At 46.3% G+C, this 18,047-nt stretch overlaps 1 protein-coding gene across 15 annotated transcripts in view; it reads right to left on the bottom strand.

The window, feature by feature from the left end:
• The window catches only part of DNAH14 (dynein axonemal heavy chain 14), a 320,839-nt gene that overhangs the window by 45,691 nt on the left and 257,101 nt on the right, over positions 1–18,047 (bottom strand). For 14 of the 15 annotated variants that reach the window (XM_045049347.1, XM_045049348.1, XM_045049345.1 and 11 more), the window contains 7 exons: positions 16,338–16,568; positions 15,888–16,009; positions 13,812–14,056; positions 9,947–10,365; positions 9,671–9,869; positions 3,675–3,911; positions 1,601–1,686 (listed from right to left, as the gene is read on the bottom strand). In XM_045049347.1, coding sequence (XP_044905282.1) covers positions 1,601–1,686; positions 3,675–3,911; positions 9,671–9,869; positions 9,947–10,365; positions 13,812–14,056; positions 15,888–16,009; positions 16,338–16,568 — 1,539 coding nt within the window. Of the gene's footprint in view, positions 1–1,600; positions 1,687–3,674; positions 3,912–9,670; positions 9,870–9,946; positions 10,366–13,811; positions 14,057–15,887; positions 16,010–16,337; positions 16,569–18,047 lie in introns of those variants that run through there. The other variant, XR_006592102.1, reaches the window with a different exon arrangement.

The following is an 18,047-nucleotide window of genomic DNA, read 5'->3' as shown; positions in this document are numbered from 1 at the left end:
GAGCCGAAATCAAGAGTCGGACGCTGAACCCACTGAGCCCCTCCCCGGGCGCCCCTGTGTGTGTATATTTTTAAATGAGTATCGGCCGCACACAGAGCATCTGGGGTCTAAGGGCCAAGCTCGGCCAGTGTGTCCAGTGAGTGGAAGCATTAGAATCAGCTGAGGCCAGCAGACAGTGAGGTGTGGTCCCCACACGTCATCACCGAGGGTGTCACCGCCGAGCGTCTGTGCTCCCAGATGTGAGTGTACCCCCGCCCCCCTTACTTTACTGGCCAACAGAGCAGCACCGTAGGTCGGGGGTGTGCTGAACTCTTTTCCAAGCAGCCACGAGCAGTTCTGGAAAGGTTCCTGGCATCCACGTCCCCCCGTCGCCATCCTTCCCGGCCGCGCTCCTGTCTGGCAGGCCGTCGCGATGGCGAGCGGTGCGCTGACCGGACCGGGCCTTGTCCTGACGGGGCTCTGCGGTATCGTCCTTCCCCGGGCGCCCCGCCTTCTTTCTAATCTCGTCTCGCTTCACCTCGCAGGGGGCGTCTCAGTTTCTGACTCTTACAGGTCAGACCCCGTTTCAAATATCCTAACCAGTTTCTTTGTACGTACACGCAACACTTTATCAGGCCAGGTCTTCCGACTGTGGGTTTGGGAAACCGGATCAGTATACTCACAGAGTTCGCAGTTCACGAGCGGAGATCATCTGGCGCTTACCGGGCCAAGGAAATGTAGCAGAGGCCTTACCGACCAGTTAATTTCGCCGTGAAGGTCATACGTACTGGCTACATAAAACTCGAGTGATACGAAAGGGCAGAAGTTGAAAAACGAAGGCCCTATTTTCTAGAAGACCACTGTCGTTTCTTGCGGCTCCTTCCGTTCTCTGTGCGCGCGCGCACATCGCTTCTTCCACAAGGGGAGTCCTACCCGCCGACCGGTGCCCGGCATTCGTGTTAACGCGGCTTAAATGCATCTTTGTGTTAGTCTGGTTCTCTTTCCTCGAGACTTTGAAGCCTCGTAAGAAAGTTCTCCACAGGTTCAGATCCACTGGTTGGTCCGGGACAAATTACACTCGAAATGTTGGGACAAGCAAGACAAAGTGAACATGTCTATAAGCCACATGCAGTGTTTGGGGCAATCACCCTCTGGAGTAAAATTTAAGGCAGAAATCGAAGGGTTACCGGCTGTCGAGGCTGCTGTTTGCAGAAGTCGGGGCGGAGGTGGGAGAGAGAGGAGGGATTTCTCCATCACCAAACTAGATGGCAGATGAGGAAACGAAAGAGTTTTTTGGGTGATAAGGGTGAATCCAGGATGATGTACTTGGAAGAAGTGGGCGGGTCCTGAAAGGGGCTGGGGAGAAGGCCTGTTCATCTCTCAAATGTACCCACTTTCTAAGTCCTCGTCCCCTGGGGGGAGGGAGGGGGGGCGGAGCACCACCCGACTGGACCCTCCGCACAAAAGAAACAGTAAGGAGCTGACTGCTTCCCTCCAACATCAACACTACTCGTAAAATCCACGTATTTTGCTAATAACAATTTAAATGGGAATGGTTTCAGTTACTGGTAAAGTGCTCAAAACACTGAGAACATCACTACTTTCTTGTAGCGCATCTTACCAGAATGAGTCTTTGAAATGGAGTGAGTTTCTCCCAGTGGAAATTCACAGGACTATATATTTCTTCAACTTCATTCAGAAGTTCAGCTAGATAAAATTTAGAGAGAGACACAGAGATGGACAGTCAAATGCCCCGGGTCACTAAAGAGACACCGCGATGAAAATTTTGGCATAAAACTGTCAATTTTTTTTAGACATGGCTGACTTCTTTTAAAGCGAACTTTATTCCTATAAGACCTGAGGGGTCCTTGAGGTCACAGGTGAGGTGGACCTCGGGCCAGGGAGCAGGGCTTGGCCGACACTTCCTAACCTGCTCCGCATGTGAATACATGCTTTCCTGGTGAATACACACTGATAACTCTAGGGGTTAGACATTTCTATTCATGGGGCGCCTGGGCGGCTCAGTCGGTTAGGCATCCGACTTCAGCTCAGGTCACGATCTCGTGGTTCGTGGGTTCGAGCCCCGTGTCGGGCTCTGCGCTGACAGCTCAGAGCCCGGAGCCTGCTTCGGATTCTGTGTCTCCCTCTCTCTCTGCCCCTCCCGTGCTTACACTCTGTCTCTGTCTCTCTCAAAAATAAATAAACATTAAAAAAATTTTTTTTTAAATATATACAAAAAAGAGATTTCTATTCATAATCTACCCGTAACAGATATGGGACATGAGAATTAAATGGAAACGCAACACGATTCCTAAATTTTGGAAGAACTGGCTATTATCCGTATCTGGTTGTTTCGTGCACGCCACAGGGTCCCCTGGGCTCACCGCCCCACGAGGTGGGGAGCCTTCTGGTTTTGCTTCCAGCCATCCCCGACGCAGTCATGCTTTCTACCTACCTCCTATCCCTAGGTATTTCCCTTCCCCAGCGTCTACCTTTAAATACAACTTGGATTATAGAAATAGGTTTTTTGAATAGAGTGAAAACAGGTTTGCTGGTCTTAGAAAAAAAAAAGCCTACGATACATGAGAGTCTAGTTACAAATGGATAAATCGTTTTGTTCCCCCTAAAATAAAAAGATCTTCACTTTACAAAATAATGACCGGGGGGGGGGGCGGGGAGGAGAGCTTCTAAATCAGAACTGGAAATCAGGAAGCTGTAAAAGGAAGAAAAATAGACGTGACTACTGGCCACACAGACACTTCAGCATGGCCGGCACAGACACCATCGATAAATCCAACCGACAGTGACCGATTTGTAAAAATACTTGAACGAACAAGTTAGCATCCTCAACAAAACAAAGCTGATCATCGATTACACCAGTAGGGTTCTTACAGACGGCCAAAGAAGAATAAGCAATTCAGTAGAAAAATGGGCCGAGTACATTAACAGGTAAATCCAAATGGTCAGGTACTTAAATGTAGTGCTGGCCAGGAAATCCAAGTTAGAGTACCTTAACGTTTTCAGATTGGCAAAAGTTACCAAAAAATCAATAGCCCTCTTGGAAAAGAGGAAGTCATGTATCGCTGGTGGAAACAGAAATTATGCTGGACTTTTCAGACAAGCAACCTAGCGGCAATCTATTACCATAAAAATAATATGCTTTTGATCCACGAGTTCCCTTTCTGGCCGCCTGTCCCAAGGAAAAAGAGCAAAGGAAATGCCTGTAAGGATGTGTCGGTTCCCGCGAGACAGAGTGGTAGGTATCTTGTGTCAGGAATCTGGAAGAAGAGTGGAGAGGAGTGTGGAGGGAGACATGCTAGGATGTGGGTGGAGGTCAGGGGGCAGCGAGCAGGGCAGGGCGCCCGAGGGGCAGACGCGACAGGACAGGTGTGCCGAAAACAGCGCCACCTGCAGTGAGCGACTTCCAGAGCGCACCTGCTACATACAACGACCCATGGGACATGGGTGGGGTGCACGTGTGGCGGTGGGTGGCGCGGGAGCCGCCCGAGTTCGTGCTCAGTCGCAAGACCCGCGTGAAGCCCGCATTAAGCGACACGAGCCGGGCTCACGGCTGAGCTACGTTCCTCCCTGCGATTTTCTCATAAGATATCGAGCCACGTGTGTAAGCTGACCATCCACACACACGCACACGCGCGACTAGGTCAGAGTAAACAGAACGCTGAATGCTGTCTTACTTCCCTCCGGTGGTTTCTTCCTTTCTTCCGCTGGAGCCTTTTCTGGAGAGAAAGGCAGGCTCATCAGGCAATAGACAGCCTCACTGCTTTTGAAAGCGTCCCACTGTGACACATTTGATAGAAGGGACTCGCACAGCAGAGCGAACGGTTCAAGTTCGTGGCTGACGTACAGACACTGCTTCCACGTGGAATCCGACAACCACTGAAGGTGCCGATTTCTGCAAGTTTCATACCTGTCTAATAGAGAATGGGGAAGGAGCATGTTAAAAAGAGACGATGTTCTGGACCTTTGAGTTGCTCACCAAAAGCAGACGATTAATAAATACCTGTTGTCGAGGAAAAGCCATGTTATGTAAAAATCAGTTACACAAATGGCCGCTTTTTATTGTGGCAAAAACACATAAAATTTCTCATCTTAGCCAACTGTGAGTGTAGACTTCATCAGTGTTACGTACGTTCATATTGTCGTGAAACAGATCTCCGGAACTTCCCCTGAGAGTCTGAAACTCTGTCCCCGTGAAACAGCCCTCCCCTAGCCCCTGGGCACCCCCGTCATACTTCCTGTTTCTAGGATCCCAGCCACTCCAGATACCTCGTGTAAGTGCAGTTACAGTCTTCGTCTCCTTGTGACTGGCTTATTTCACTCAGCACGATGTCCTCAAGGTTCATCCGTGCCGTAGCAGGTGACCTCCTTTTCAAGGATGAAAAATATTCCCTTGTACGTATACACCATTTTGTTTATCCATTCACCTGTTGGTGGATATCTGGGTTGCTTACACCTATCGGCTGTTGTGAACATAGGTGTGCAAATATCAGTCTGAGACCCTGCTATCAATTCTTGTGGCTATGTACGTAGATACGGTGTTGCTGGATCATACGGTAGTTTTATTTTTAATTTTTTGAGGAGCCTCCATACTGGTTTCCATTAAGAGTTGCACCATTTTACAATCCCACCAATAACGCACAAGGGTTCTGATATCCACACATCCTTGTCAGCGCTTGTTATTTTGTTTTTGTTTTGTTTTGCAGCAGCTATCCTAATGAGTGTGAGATGACATCTCATTATGATCTTTTGATTTGCATTTCCTGATGATTAAGGATGTTGAACATCTTTTCATATGCTTGTTGGCCGTTTGTGTATCATCTTTAGAGAAACGTCTATTCAAGTCCTTTGCCCATTTTTAAATTGGGTTATTTGATTTTTTGTTGTTGTTGAGTTATTGAGTTCCTTAGGTACTCTGTACATTAACTCCTTATCAATATCCTTATTAATATATCCTTATTGATATGTAATTTGAAATAGCTTTTCCTATTCCACAGGTTGCCTTCCGACTCTGTTGATTGTGTCCTTTGAGGTTTCTAAGTTCGATGTAGTCCCATTTGTCTGTATTTGCTTTTGTTGCCTGTGCACTGGTGTCATATCCAAGAGATCACTGCCGACTCCAGTATCAGAAAACTTTTCCCTTAGGCTTTCTTCTAAGAGTTTTGTAGTTTTAGGTCTTATGTTTAGATCTTGAATCCATTTCGAGTTTATTTTTGATTTGGCATAAGGATCCGATTTCATTCTTTTCATGTGGATATCCAGTTTTCCCAGCTCCATTTGTTAAAGAGACTGTCCTCTCCTCCACTGAGTGGTCTTTCCATCCTTGTTGAAGATCACTGGACCATATAGGTGAGGGTTAATTTCTGTTCTGCTCCATTGGTCTGTTTACCTGTCCTTATGCCAGGGCCAGACTGTTTTCATTCCTGTAGCCTTATACTATAGCTTGACACCAAGAAGTATGATGCCTCCAACTTCGTTTTTCTTTTTCAAAATTGTTTTGTCTATTTAGGGTCCCTGGGGATTCTACATGAATTTTAGGAAGAATTTTTCTATACTTGCAAAAAGTGCCTTTGGGATTGTGTTAGGAATTGCACTGAATCTGTAGATTGCTCTGGGTTCGTATGGACATCTTAACAATATTAAGTATGCCAATCCATGAACATGGGATGTCTTTCCATTTATTTGTGTTGTCTTTGATGTTTTTAAGCAACGTTTTATAGTTTTCAGTGTACACGTCTTTCACCTCCTCGGTTAGGTTTATTCCGAAGTGTTTTATTCCTTTTGATGTTATCATAAATGGGATTGTTTTCTTAATTTCCTTTTCATATTACTTGTTGTTAATGTATAAAAAAGCACCTGATGATGTACATTGGTTTTGTATCTTGCAACTTTGCTGTTTTGGTTTACTACCTGTAACAGGGGTTTTGTGGACACTTAAGAGTTTTCTACATAGAAGATCATGTCATCTGTGAACACAGATAATTTTACTTCTTCCTTCCCAATTTGGATGTCTCTTCTTTCTTTTTCTTGTCTAATGCTTGGCTTTAACTTCCGTTGTTAAAAACAAGTGGTGAGAGCAGGGGGCATCCTTGCCTTGTTTCTGATCTTAGAGAAAAACTCAGTGTTTCACCACCGAGTAGAATGTTAGCTGTGGGTTTTTCCCAAATGACTTTTCCTCTGTGGACGTACTTTGCTTCTATTCCCAGTTTGTTGAGTGTTTTTAATCCTGAAAGAGCTGAATCTTATCAAATGCTTTTTCTGCCTCAATTAAAATGGTCATGTGGTTTTGTCCTTCATTCTGTTAATGTGGTTATTACATTGATTGGTTTTTCTTATGTAAAAACGTCCTTGCAATTCCAGGAATAAATTGTACTTGGTCATGGTGTGTAATCCTTTTAATAGGCTATTGAATCTGGTTTGCTGTATTTTGTTGAGAAATTTTACATCTATAGTCATCAGAAATATTGGTCTGTAGTTTTCTTTTCTGAAGGAATCCCTGGCTTTGGTATCAGGTTAACGCTGGTCTTCCAGAACAAGCTTGGAAGTGTTCCCTCCTCCTCATTTTTTTTGAAGAGTTTCAGGAAAATTTGTGTTTATTCTTTTTTAAATGTTTGGTAGAATTTTCCCGTGCAGCCATTTGGCCCAGGCCTTTTCTTTGTTGGGAGATTTTTGCTTAATGAGTCAATCTCCTTACTTGTTATAAGTCTGTTCAAATTTTCCATTTCTTCATGATTCAGTCTTGGTAGATTATGTGTTTCCATTTCTTCTAGGCTGTCCAACTGGTTGGCATATAGTTGTTCATAGTAGTCCCCTATGATCCTTTTTATTTTTGAGCATCAGTTTTAATGTTCCTGCTTTCATTTCTGATTTTATTCAAGTCTTATTTTCTTAATCTAGCTTAGACTTTGTTAATTTTGTTGATATTTTCAAGAAGCCAGCTATAGGTTTTCTTTTCTATTTTTTAATTCTCTATTTTGTTTGTGCTTCATTCTTTCCTGTTTCTTTCCTTCTGCTAGCTTTGTGTTTAGTTAGTTCTTTGTTTTCGCTAGTTCTTTGAGGTAGTTTATTTGAGACCCTGTTTTTTTAAAATATTAAAAAATTTTTTTTAAATGTTTATTTAGTTTTTGAGAGAGAGAGAGACAGAGCGTGAGTTGGGGAGGGCCAGAGAGAGGGAGACACAGAAGCCGAAGCAGGCTCCAGGCTCTGAGCTGTCGGCACAGAGCCCGACGCGGGGCTCGAACCCACGAACCGTGAGATCACGACCTGAGCTGAAGTCGGATGCTTAACCAACTGAGCCACCCAGGAGCCCCTTAAAATATTTTTTAATGTTTTATTTATTTTTGAGAGACAGAGAGAGAAAGAGAGAGAGACAGAGCATGAGCAGGAGTGAGAGAGAGGGAGACACAGAATCGGAAGCAGGCTCTGGACTCTGAGCTGTCAGCACAGAGCCTCATATGGGGCTTGAACTCACGGACCGCGACATTATGACCTGAGCCGAAGTCGGACACTTAACTGACTGAGCCACCCAGACGCCCTGAGACCTGTTTTTTTATTGTATGCATTTATAGTTATGAACTTCTTTCTTACTATTGCTTTTGCTGTATCCCATAAGTGACGTATTGTTTTCATTTTTATTTGTCTCAAGATATTTTCTAATTTCCCTTGTGACTTCTTTGACCCATTGGTTAAGAGTATGTTATTTAATATCCACATTTTGGATTTTTCATATGATATCGATTTCTAGTTTCAGTCCCTGTGGACAGAAAAGGATACTTTATATGTCAACCATAGTGCTTCGAGACCCAAGTCTCTAACTTAAGAGAGTGGTTACTTGAGTTTTGGTCCATTCAAAAACTGGAATGTCGTGTAGACATTAAAAGTCTATTTGCTGACAGAGGAAGCTCCTTGTGACATGTCGTTAATTTGAAAAAGGTTAGGTGTAAGTCTGTTCAGCAAAGTCACCTTAAAGAATACAGGAGTATTCCTATACAAGTATGAATGTATGTAAAGAAGACATATAGGGAGGAAAACTAGTGGGAGGAAAAACCACAAAAATATTAACAGCGATTATCTCAGGACTGTGGAATCACACAAGATTCACTTGCTTCTTTTTGCTTCTCTGTAGGTTGTAACGGTTTGCTTAATAAACCCATGCTGCTTATATAATAATAATAATAATAATAATAATAATAATAAAGGAAGCTATTAAAGTTTGTTGTTTCTTTAAATACACTGGAGATGTTTTCAGGGTTCCGAGTGCAGGGGATGCCGGTGGGCTGGCTGTCTGGCTGCCGGCCTTGTCTCCTGGTCACAGGTGAGGGGTTCGGGAGTGGGCCCCCGACTGGGGCTGTGGCGCGCAGACCCGCCCTCTGGGACGCGTGGGGTCTGACCGAGGACTGTTGGGCGCTGAGTTGTGGTGACGGCGGTCGCCGCTCTTCTCGTGCTGCTGCGTGGCTCTGCGTACTTTCCTTGCTGTTTCCTGAGATACCCCGGACTCCTCCTCAACATTTTTATTTCATTTCATTTTTTGGTTTAAGATACTGGGTTATTAAAAAAATGTTAATGTTTTTATTTTTGATAGAGAGAGAAGCGTGAGCAGGGGAGGGGCAGAGAGAGACGGAGACACAGAACCCGAAGCAGGCTCCAGGCTCCGAGCCGTCAGCACAGAGCCCGACGCGGGGCTCGAACTCGCGAACCCCGAGATCACGATCTGAGCCAAAGTCGGACGCTCAACTGACTGAGCTACCCAGGTGCCCCAAGATACTGAGTTATTGTCTGTTTTTCTGCAAGCAAAGCAATCTTAATAAACTCATAAGAACATTTACTGACCAAACATCCGCATACCAGGCTTCAGTAAAATAAAAACAAACGAAAAGCAAAACAAAACTATCCAAACGTCTGGTCTCCTCAAGAGCAATTCTTTTGTATTTCCCTTCTGACTTCTATGCTCTGCTAATAGTCTCAAAAACTTGCCAAGGACATTCCAAACCAGCCCCTCTTCTCCCTCGGGGACAGCATCAGACGACCTTTAACTGGACACTTCCTGTGACTTAAGGTCCCAACACAGCACTACGATGTGCCATTGAACTGCATGCTTAAAAATAGCTGAGAAGGTGAATTCTATGCTGTGTGTATTTTACCACAATTTAAGAAATAAATATATTTAAAAATGTGCAGCACAGGAGGATTTGAAAAGATCCCGCACTTACGTGGTTTTGCTAACCATTTTGCAGAAGCATGATTTTTTTGTGATTCAAATTTTCAAGGAATTTTCATAAGAAACTGAGGGGGACTGTGGTTAGGAGGGGTAAAGTTTCGCTCTAGGTGGTATTTAATCAGTGTGTGTGCGTGTGTGTACGTGTGTGTGCATGTGTCCTTAATGACCAGCACTGGGCATTCGGTGTAATACAACAGGATTACAATAACCACAGCAAACGCCATTCATTCATTCATTCATTCATTCACTTCTTCAACAATTACTAAGCACCAATTATATGTTTAACGGATGAAGATACAAGGATGAATCACACGTCACACTTGACCTGAAGCTACTTTTAGTTTAGTCCGTATAGAAACACCGGCTTGGAGCACCTTAAACATCTCTCAGGGTTTTTCAGGGAAACACGTTTTTAACAGGTTTTTGCTGAACCCAGAGCAAGGACCCTTTACTTACTGTTAAGTCTAGGCTGGGGCATCACACCTTTAACGTTCGTCAACGTGTCGGAATGTAAGAAGATGTCCCATTCTTCGTCCGGTAGGGACCCGATGTCATCCGGCACTGGACTGCCCCTAGCATTATTCTGCATGATCGTGGTGCAAAGCCGGAAGGAGAAACATAGCTTGTGTTGATGAAACAGAGCTGAGGACACCACCTAGGGGGAAACGTAACGTCAGACTAGCCCTCCTCCTGTACAGAAGTCTGTAAAAGTCACAGAAGAGAAGGTCTCACCTTAAAAACATTTCTTGTCAGCACGTCTACTGACTGTTGAAGATGTTTCTCCAAGAGATGCCTGTCGCTCTCGAACTTTGGTTCCTTGGCGAGGTCTGTGATATCACCAACTTTTTTCTGAGACGTTTTCTCGCTCTTCAGGCCGTGTTCCTGTTCTTTGTTCCGGGGAGCTACTGATCGAACGAACACCTGGCGAAACCAGTCCAGGGAGAACTGGTACATGGAGTTGAGGCGGGCGAGCCCGGCCACGAGGAAGTAGAGCAGGGCGCCTCGAGTCGCGACAGACCGGTAGTGTTCCCGCAGCGCTTGGATTTCACTTTCTGCTTTTTCTGTCGCTTTGATGCGCTTGGAAATCTCATTTGAAGCCGTTTTGGATTTTTTTAAGATGTCTACAATTTCCTCATCATCTAACACACATGCTACAGACAAAAAATGAATTTGAATGAATAAAAACCATGGGAATGTTAAACACAGTACATTCCCTCATCCTCAAATCTTTCTCTAAAGAGTTTCTTTTTTCAAGTTTATTTTGAAAGAGAGAGAGAGAGAGAGAGAGAGAGAGAGAGAGAGAGAGAGAGAGAGGGAGCAGATGGAGAGAGAATCCCAAGCAGGCTCCACACTGTCAGCACAGAGCCCGATGTGGGGCTCGATCCCACGGACCCAGGATCATGACCTGAGCTTGAAATCAAGCATTGGATGCTTAACCGACTGAGCCACCCAGGTGCCCCTCTGTAAGAGTTTTTACAGTTGACTTTTTGGTGGTTTTATTTTGGAGATGGGCTCTTAACTGAGTCATATTTCTGAATAATCTGGTTAATAGCACACATGTACCCCCCCTCCCCCACTTATCTCTTCTTTATATTATTTCAGTGTGTGTGGGTTCTATTTTTAATTTTTATAGATTTTTGACAGAGAGAGAGAGAGAGAGAGAGAGAGAGAGAGAGAGAAATGAATGAGTGGGGGAGGGGCAGACAGAGAGGGAGACACACAACTCAAGCAGGTTCCAGGCTCTGAGCTGTCAGCCCAGAATCTGATGTGGGGCTTGAACCCATGAACCGTGAGATCATGATCTGAGCTGAAGTCGGATGTTTAACCAACTGAACCCCCCAGGCACCCCATGTGGGTTCTATTTTTACTGTAAGCACATAGTAAGTAGCCATTCCATCCGAAGGACGGAAGGAAATGAAAACCAAATTTCCAGAAAATAACAAGTTCCTCATTATTTCCTGTGATGCACTCTGATATTTTCTATTGTATTCTATTTTGTGAAGCAAATCAAGTTGATAATGACCAAGGAAAGTGATTTCTCATTCCACTATCAGGCTACAACTTATCTTTTGAAAAGGCATTGCTCTAGAAACACAGAATAATTCTATCCTTTTTGAATATTTAGGACGATTCTCATATTTCCATCATAAATTCTTTATTTTATGAACAAAACATTCCCATTTTCCTCAGGTGCTTTTGTAAATGATATGATTGACAGACTCCTCACTGTCCTTGATGCTTACCTTGGGACACCTTGGTTTGAAAAGAGCCCTCTTCAAACGTGGTATCTAGAACTAAACCCAGCTTCACATGATCATTTCAAGGAATGATGGGATTATTACATTCCACGACCGGGATGCTGCATGCTTCTCGATTTCGGTGATGCTTCCTAAGTGATGTCTGGACCTCAGCTGTGGGCTACCTCTCATAGTCCCCACTCTACCTGGGTTTCCCACAGCGGTTGGGGAGCCACAGTAAAGAGAGAATATTTACAAAGAGATATAAGGATGATCTACTTTACTAAAACTTGGAAAAAGGGAAGAAAAAATATGTACTGAGTCAAGGAGTCTCTTTAGTTTTTTTCCAGAACAATTTTTATTATAACCACTACTGGTAAAATTATAACCACTATTAGTAAAAGGTGAGTCTTTACAAAAATCTCAGAGGGGCACCAGGGGGGCTCAGTCAGTTAAGCACCCGACTCTTGATCTCGGCTCAGGTCAAGATCTCACAGTTTGTGGGACTGAGCCCTGTGCTGGGCTCTCTGCTGGCAGTGTGGAGCCTGCTTGGGATTCTGTCTCTCTCTCTCTTTCTCTGCCCTTCCCCCGCTTGTGCTCTTTCTCTTTCAAAATAATAAACTTAAAAAAAAAAACCCTCAGACTCTACCACGAGGAACAAGCGGTAGGAATAAGCACCAAAGGCATAATGACACGCTGTGCGGATGTGTGCGGACGTGTGCGGACGTGTGCGGACGTGTGCGGACGTGTGCGGACATGTGCGGGCGTGTGTGGACGTGTGCGGGCATGTGCCGATGTGTGTTATCAGAAACAACTTTCCTTTTGTCTCATCAAGTCTGTCTTTGGTTCAATGTAGACAAAAGTTATAGCCCAAACGTGACAGTTGCATATATAGCGGTTCATGAAACGGGACTTGTGAGTCGGACCAACCGTGTCGCCTTCTGTGTGTCACCTAGGACCTACGTGTCCTGCTTTTGCTGCTGACTCATTCCACCTCCCGAGGGAAACAGATGTGACAACCTCGTCCATGTGACTGGTCTTGTCATTAACAGAAGCATGGCTTAGCCGTACGTTACACAGAAATAGCGTAAGGCTGTGATTAGAACAGGAAGGAATGTAGTCTATCCTTAACAGGAACGAAAGCATCTGAGAGTCGGTCGAGCCCCAGAGTCGCCAGTAAAGAGAGAGAACGAACAGGAACCCAGCGTTAGATAACAAGTATGTGACCTCAGATGAGCTGTGACCCTGTGACCTATAATAAGAAATATACACGAGGTCTTCCTCCCGGCTGAGAACTCTAAAAACCCTGGGGATTTCTAAAGGACAGAAGAGGGTGAGAAAGGTGTGTTTTGTTAGGTTAGCGAGGCGACTCTGGACTCCACCTAAGGACAGCGGATCACCTCACCGGGAGGGAGGGCAGTGGACAGAGGGTTAACGTGGCAGCCGCACCCTCCCTGGACCTCGTCTACGCCCACCTGGCTGGTCCGAGTTCCATCCTTTCACAAGAGACCAGGAATCCAGACAGCAAACGGGTTTCCTGGGCTCTGTGAGCGCTCCAGCAAACGAATCAGACCTCAGGACGGGTCCTGGAACTTGCGATCTGAAGCCCGTCTGTGGGGAGGGGGCGGTCTCGTGGGACTGAAACCCCAAGGGGAAGGGAATCTGATGCCGGCTCCGGGTAGACAGTGTCGGATGGCGGCGCCCGTAGGACACCCTTCTAGCGTCTCATGCTTGCTCGCGTGAGCGCACCCCCATCCTGCGTGTTGAAACTGGGGATCCAGGACCCCTTCAGGGGCAGAGCAGCCAGTGCGCCCCAGGAAGTTGTAATGCTTCATCTTTAGCTGTTTAGAAATTATTTTGTTGAAATGTAAAGACTATGGTTTCTTAGCTACTTCCTGTGTCGAAGAGGAAAACCGTTTCTACTGCTATTGTAATAAACACCATCTTTTAATGGGACACACACGAGTCACCGCAGTATGGCCTTGTATATGTTAGCGATGAATTCGTGGGGAAACCTACTCTTTAGGTCTCCAGTCCAACCTGATACATAGAACAGATGTCAGACAACTGACATAAATGGCAGAGGACAAGGAGGCACCCGCCAGCCTCTGTAGGATTTTTCTTACAACTTCTATTGACTGCCTCGTGGCGAATGTCCTGCGGCATGACGAGCTGACACAGAGGTGGGACCGCATTTCATTTTAGAGACAGGGTGTTTCACCCCCATCAATCAGTTCTCCAATGGAAACGGCAGATCTGGTATTTTTGGTACCGATTCAGAATAGGGCCCTTCTGGCTTTTCTTCTGTCCTTCACGGAGTTAGCAAAGGTCTCCCAATGCCACGAAATACCTTCACTAACCTTGCACGGTCTCCAGTACATTTAACGTTTGTTCTTCTAGCTCTTCAAGAGTCCCAGCATCAAGGGATATCCTCTCCGACAACTGGAAACGTTGACTTTCTAAGTGAGGAACTTCGTGAGTTAATACCGTAGAAAGGAGTTGATCCTGCAAATCTCGGAACGTTAAGGTGAAGTTGATCACGGTAACAAAGTTATAAACCGACGGAGGAAGACGGGGGTTGTCTACCTCTGTGGAAATGAACAACCTAAAGCAAGAGAAAGACGCCAGTTATTCAAAGGCCCCGCGGCGGCAGGAAAACAAAGGAAACTAATTTATGAAATAATGGAAAGAAATATTTCTCCGGAAGCAGACACGGTTAATTTTTAGTGTTGTTCAGCCCTGTATGCAAAATAGGCTCTCAATCTATACTCTGTGAATGAATTTGCTATTTATAACTTAAAATAAAACACAGCCACAGATTACGTTCCGACCATATTTGGTCCCCGCATCGGGACAGAGGAGAGCAAAGTGTTAACTAACTAGTAGGAGCCCTGACCTGCCCTCTGGGGACCGTCAGCACCGTGGTGTTTGCACCGAGTGAGAGCCCCCACGGAAGCTGGGGGCAGAGGGTGGCCGGCCTTCTCCAACGGGCCCCTCCAGCTGCCGCCTGGACAGTAACCAGGGTGGGGGTGGGGATGCGGGAGAAGGAAGCGGGAGACTGGTTAACATGGGAGAGGTGATGGTGGCCTGGAGCAGGGTGGTGCCCGGGGGGAGGGTCAGGAGTGATTCTGGGCCTTGTGCGGTCTCCACATGACCCGATACCCCAATACAGCAGGGGCGATTCCTCGTCCCATTTTATAGAGGGTGGAATGGGGGCTGCGAGGGTCCACGTAAGCTGCTCACAGTCCACGGCCAGAAAGTGACAGAGCGGGGACCTGTCGCCAGTCTGCCCTCCGCGACCGTGCCCTCTGCCCCCTCCTCACACACAATTCAGACACGGGCACCAGGCTCTCCACTCAGCAAGACGTTGCTTCATTCATTCCTGGGGCTGTTGCTCAGTCCATAATTTGTCGGCTGTGTCCCGGAGAGTGTTTGTTAAATCAGGGGTTTTAAGTCCTCGAGGGAAAAAGCCTCCTGTCTAACCTTCTTTAACCTCGCACTTTTCAAAACTATGGGACCCCTTTTTTGAGTGACACCTATCAAATCCCTAGAATGTTGTTTGGAGGAACATAACTGTACTTTGCAAAATGTTTTCTTAACCGAAGGAGGGAGGCTGGGAGAGGGGATTCCCGGCTGCAAGAGGGTGGTGAGGAGCCAGACTTTGGGACCCTGCCCGGGGGCGAGGACCCGCTGACCGACAGATCGACCCACTGACCAGGTGAGGACCCAGTGTGTCAGAGCCCCTGTAGCGCAGTTAAGCGCACCGGGCTGGGGACCAGTAAACCCAGCTTCTAACTCCCCTGTGCTGATCACTCCCTACATAACGACCTGCTGGTTATGAGTTCACGGGGAGAGTGCTTGTCTCTGGCAACTCAAATGTCTCATTCCCTCGGGAACTGCATTTTTATAGTGTTCAATGTGACTGTATAAAAGTCCTTGGCGAAGCTGGCTGGTCGGGGAGTGGGGGGGGGGCAGAGTTCCTGAAGGTCCCTAACTGCCGGGAACATGGAAGCGTTTTCATCGGACCAGGCAAAATCTCTCCCTGCTCCCTCCACATATCCAGTACGGATTTTGTCTGATAAAGGAGCAGAAGCTTTTTCTGCCGAAATCAGATGTGATGCAAACAGATCAAGTCGGGTCGAGTGGGGTCCGGCTTCCGGCTGGCTGCCGCTCCACGCCTTTCTGGGGACCTCTTGCCCCAGGTTTTATCAGGCACGGCACGGAAAATGCTGGTTGGGAACGGCTTGATGAACAAAACTCCGTTCTCTCTTCTGTGTACTGATGAATGTGCCCCGGAAACACAAACAAAACACTCCAAACGCAATCTCACCATTTCCTCCAGGAAAAGCTCACCGGGACTGAGGCACAGGGCCTTCCATGATATCGATCTTAGAGAACACAAACATTTGACTCAATTTAACTGTGAGAGACATTACCTAAATTGGGAATTGTATTCAATCTCAGAATCCTCGACCCTTATGAAATATTGTCCTCTTTTCTGATAGATCTCCTTCTTCAAAATTGCCTTTAAACTTGGAGCTAATGTTTCAGGGAGATTCTGAAAGACCCAACAGACAAAGATAAAAAGTTCATCTTATAATAAATAAGTCAGTTGGAAAGTCACAGCATTTAAAAATGTAAATCTTGTTAGTACTTGGGCACCAAAGAAAGCCTGATCTGAGAGAACTGAACATCGAAAAGTCACTGTACGTATGTACTTATTACTTTTCCCTTGACAAAGTTACCTGTAATTAAAAGCTTTTAGTCTCTATGCTCGGCGCGTGGTCTATACTGCAGCTGCAGGGAATTAGGGGAGTCTACACTCGGTGCATGGTCTACAGTGCAGCCGCACAGAATTAGGGAGCTAGGCCATTCCGTCCAAATACCTGCAAGAGGACACTCCCTCCTGTCTTCACAGCATTTTCAATAGTTTGGATGTGGCTGCCGTCCTCCATGGAGAGCTCCTGCAGCCTGGACCCTTCCGTCTGCCGGATCCAGTTGTGAGCCTGCTTATGTGGGTCAATCAGCAGTGGCCACTGCAGGCTGTTCCTGGTCAAGATGGCGTTCTCCGTTGAATACTGACCGAGCGGGAGCCCCTGAGAATGCCACCGGCGGATCTGGAATGAGAGCGTTAGTGCTTCCACTGCTCCGCACGCCTGCGCGTGTGTCCCTACGGGACACTGAGGCACCCTACAGGGCCACTGCTCTCGAAAAAGCCAATGACGTTTAAAAGGAGTGAGGACACGAATCATTTAAAACACCGGGATACGAATTCCGGGTCACTATTCGCTAAATTACCCCTTTCTGTTCATCAGGACGGAGGAGCGGCCCTCACAACAAAGATGCGACGGGAGATCGATACGAAATAGGACGGGCGCCTGTTCCCAAGGACGCTGGGCTCCGATGCGTCTGTGACACGCGCGACGCCACAGAATCGTACAGATGGAGGCGCGGTGGCCACCGCACACCCGCCACCGTCTAGTTACACTGCTGCAGCCCTCACTTCTCAGGAGGAGGAACTGGGCTTCGCCCGCGGTCGTGCCGTCAGAGTAAGAGGCAGACCGAGGGTTTGACTCCGAAGCTGACGCCAATGGATAAGCTTCATCCGGATTTCCTGGCAGTCTCAGCAGGTTGGGAGAAAAAAGCCCAGAAGGCCCATGGAGGTCGGGGAAGGAAAGGACAGCAGAGACGTTCCAGGGAGAGGCGCCAGGGCATCCCCGTGAGGAGCCAAGGATACTTTTCAGTTTTGGAAGAAAGAAAAAGATTTTGTTTGAGCCTGTGAAGAACTGTGTGCTCTTGACGTCTACATAGAAGGAAACATGAGGGGGCGAAGAATCCTGAAAACCACAGGGAGTCCCGCTGATTGGGGCACAGACTGCCCCCAAATAGAGGCGTGGAGCAGAGGTCAGCGTGGACAGAGATATAAGCTGCTGACTCGAGTTTCTACTTTATATTATTATTTTTTTTAAGAAAACTTCATATTCAGTAATTGCTTCTGGATTTTTTTTTAAAATGTGTATTCATTTTTGAGAGAGAGGGCATGAGTGAGGAAGGTGCAGAGGGACAGGGATAGAGGATCCGAAGCAGGCTCCGTGCTGTCAGCAGAGAGCCTGACGTGGGGCTTGAACTCCCAAACCGTGAGATCGTGACATGAGCTGAGGTTGGATGCTTAACCGATGGAGCCACCCAGGCGCCCCCAGAGTTTGTATTTTAAAAAATTAATCATGCCCCCAACTTTTATGCTTTTCCTTATTTTCTTACTGAAGTAGGTATTCCTATAGTTTCATTTTGCTAATTTTGGAACTTTCGATCAAGGAAAGTTAAAGTATATCCTCTTTTCTGCCTGGTTTCGTGGGTGTAGTGCTCCAACTGTATCCACTGTATGAACATACCCAGGCTTATTTATTTATCCGTCCTATTGGGGAGGGCACTTGGATTGTGTCTCAAGTTTTTGGCTAAAACAAAGCCACAATGAACGTTCTTTTATATTCTTTTGATCAACGTATATATGCATTTCTTTGGGGAGACACCTAGGAATCTTGGGTCTTAGGGTATGTGGATTTTTAATACTTGTAGCTAAAGTCGGCTTTCTAAGA

The sequence above is a fragment of the Felis catus genome, chromosome F1 (genome assembly GCF_018350175.1).
Source record: "Felis catus isolate Fca126 chromosome F1, F.catus_Fca126_mat1.0, whole genome shotgun sequence".
Lineage (NCBI taxonomy): Eukaryota > Metazoa > Chordata > Mammalia > Carnivora > Felidae > Felis > Felis catus.
Note: the sequence above shows the minus strand (reverse complement) of the source record. Positions and strands in the feature narration are given on the sequence as shown.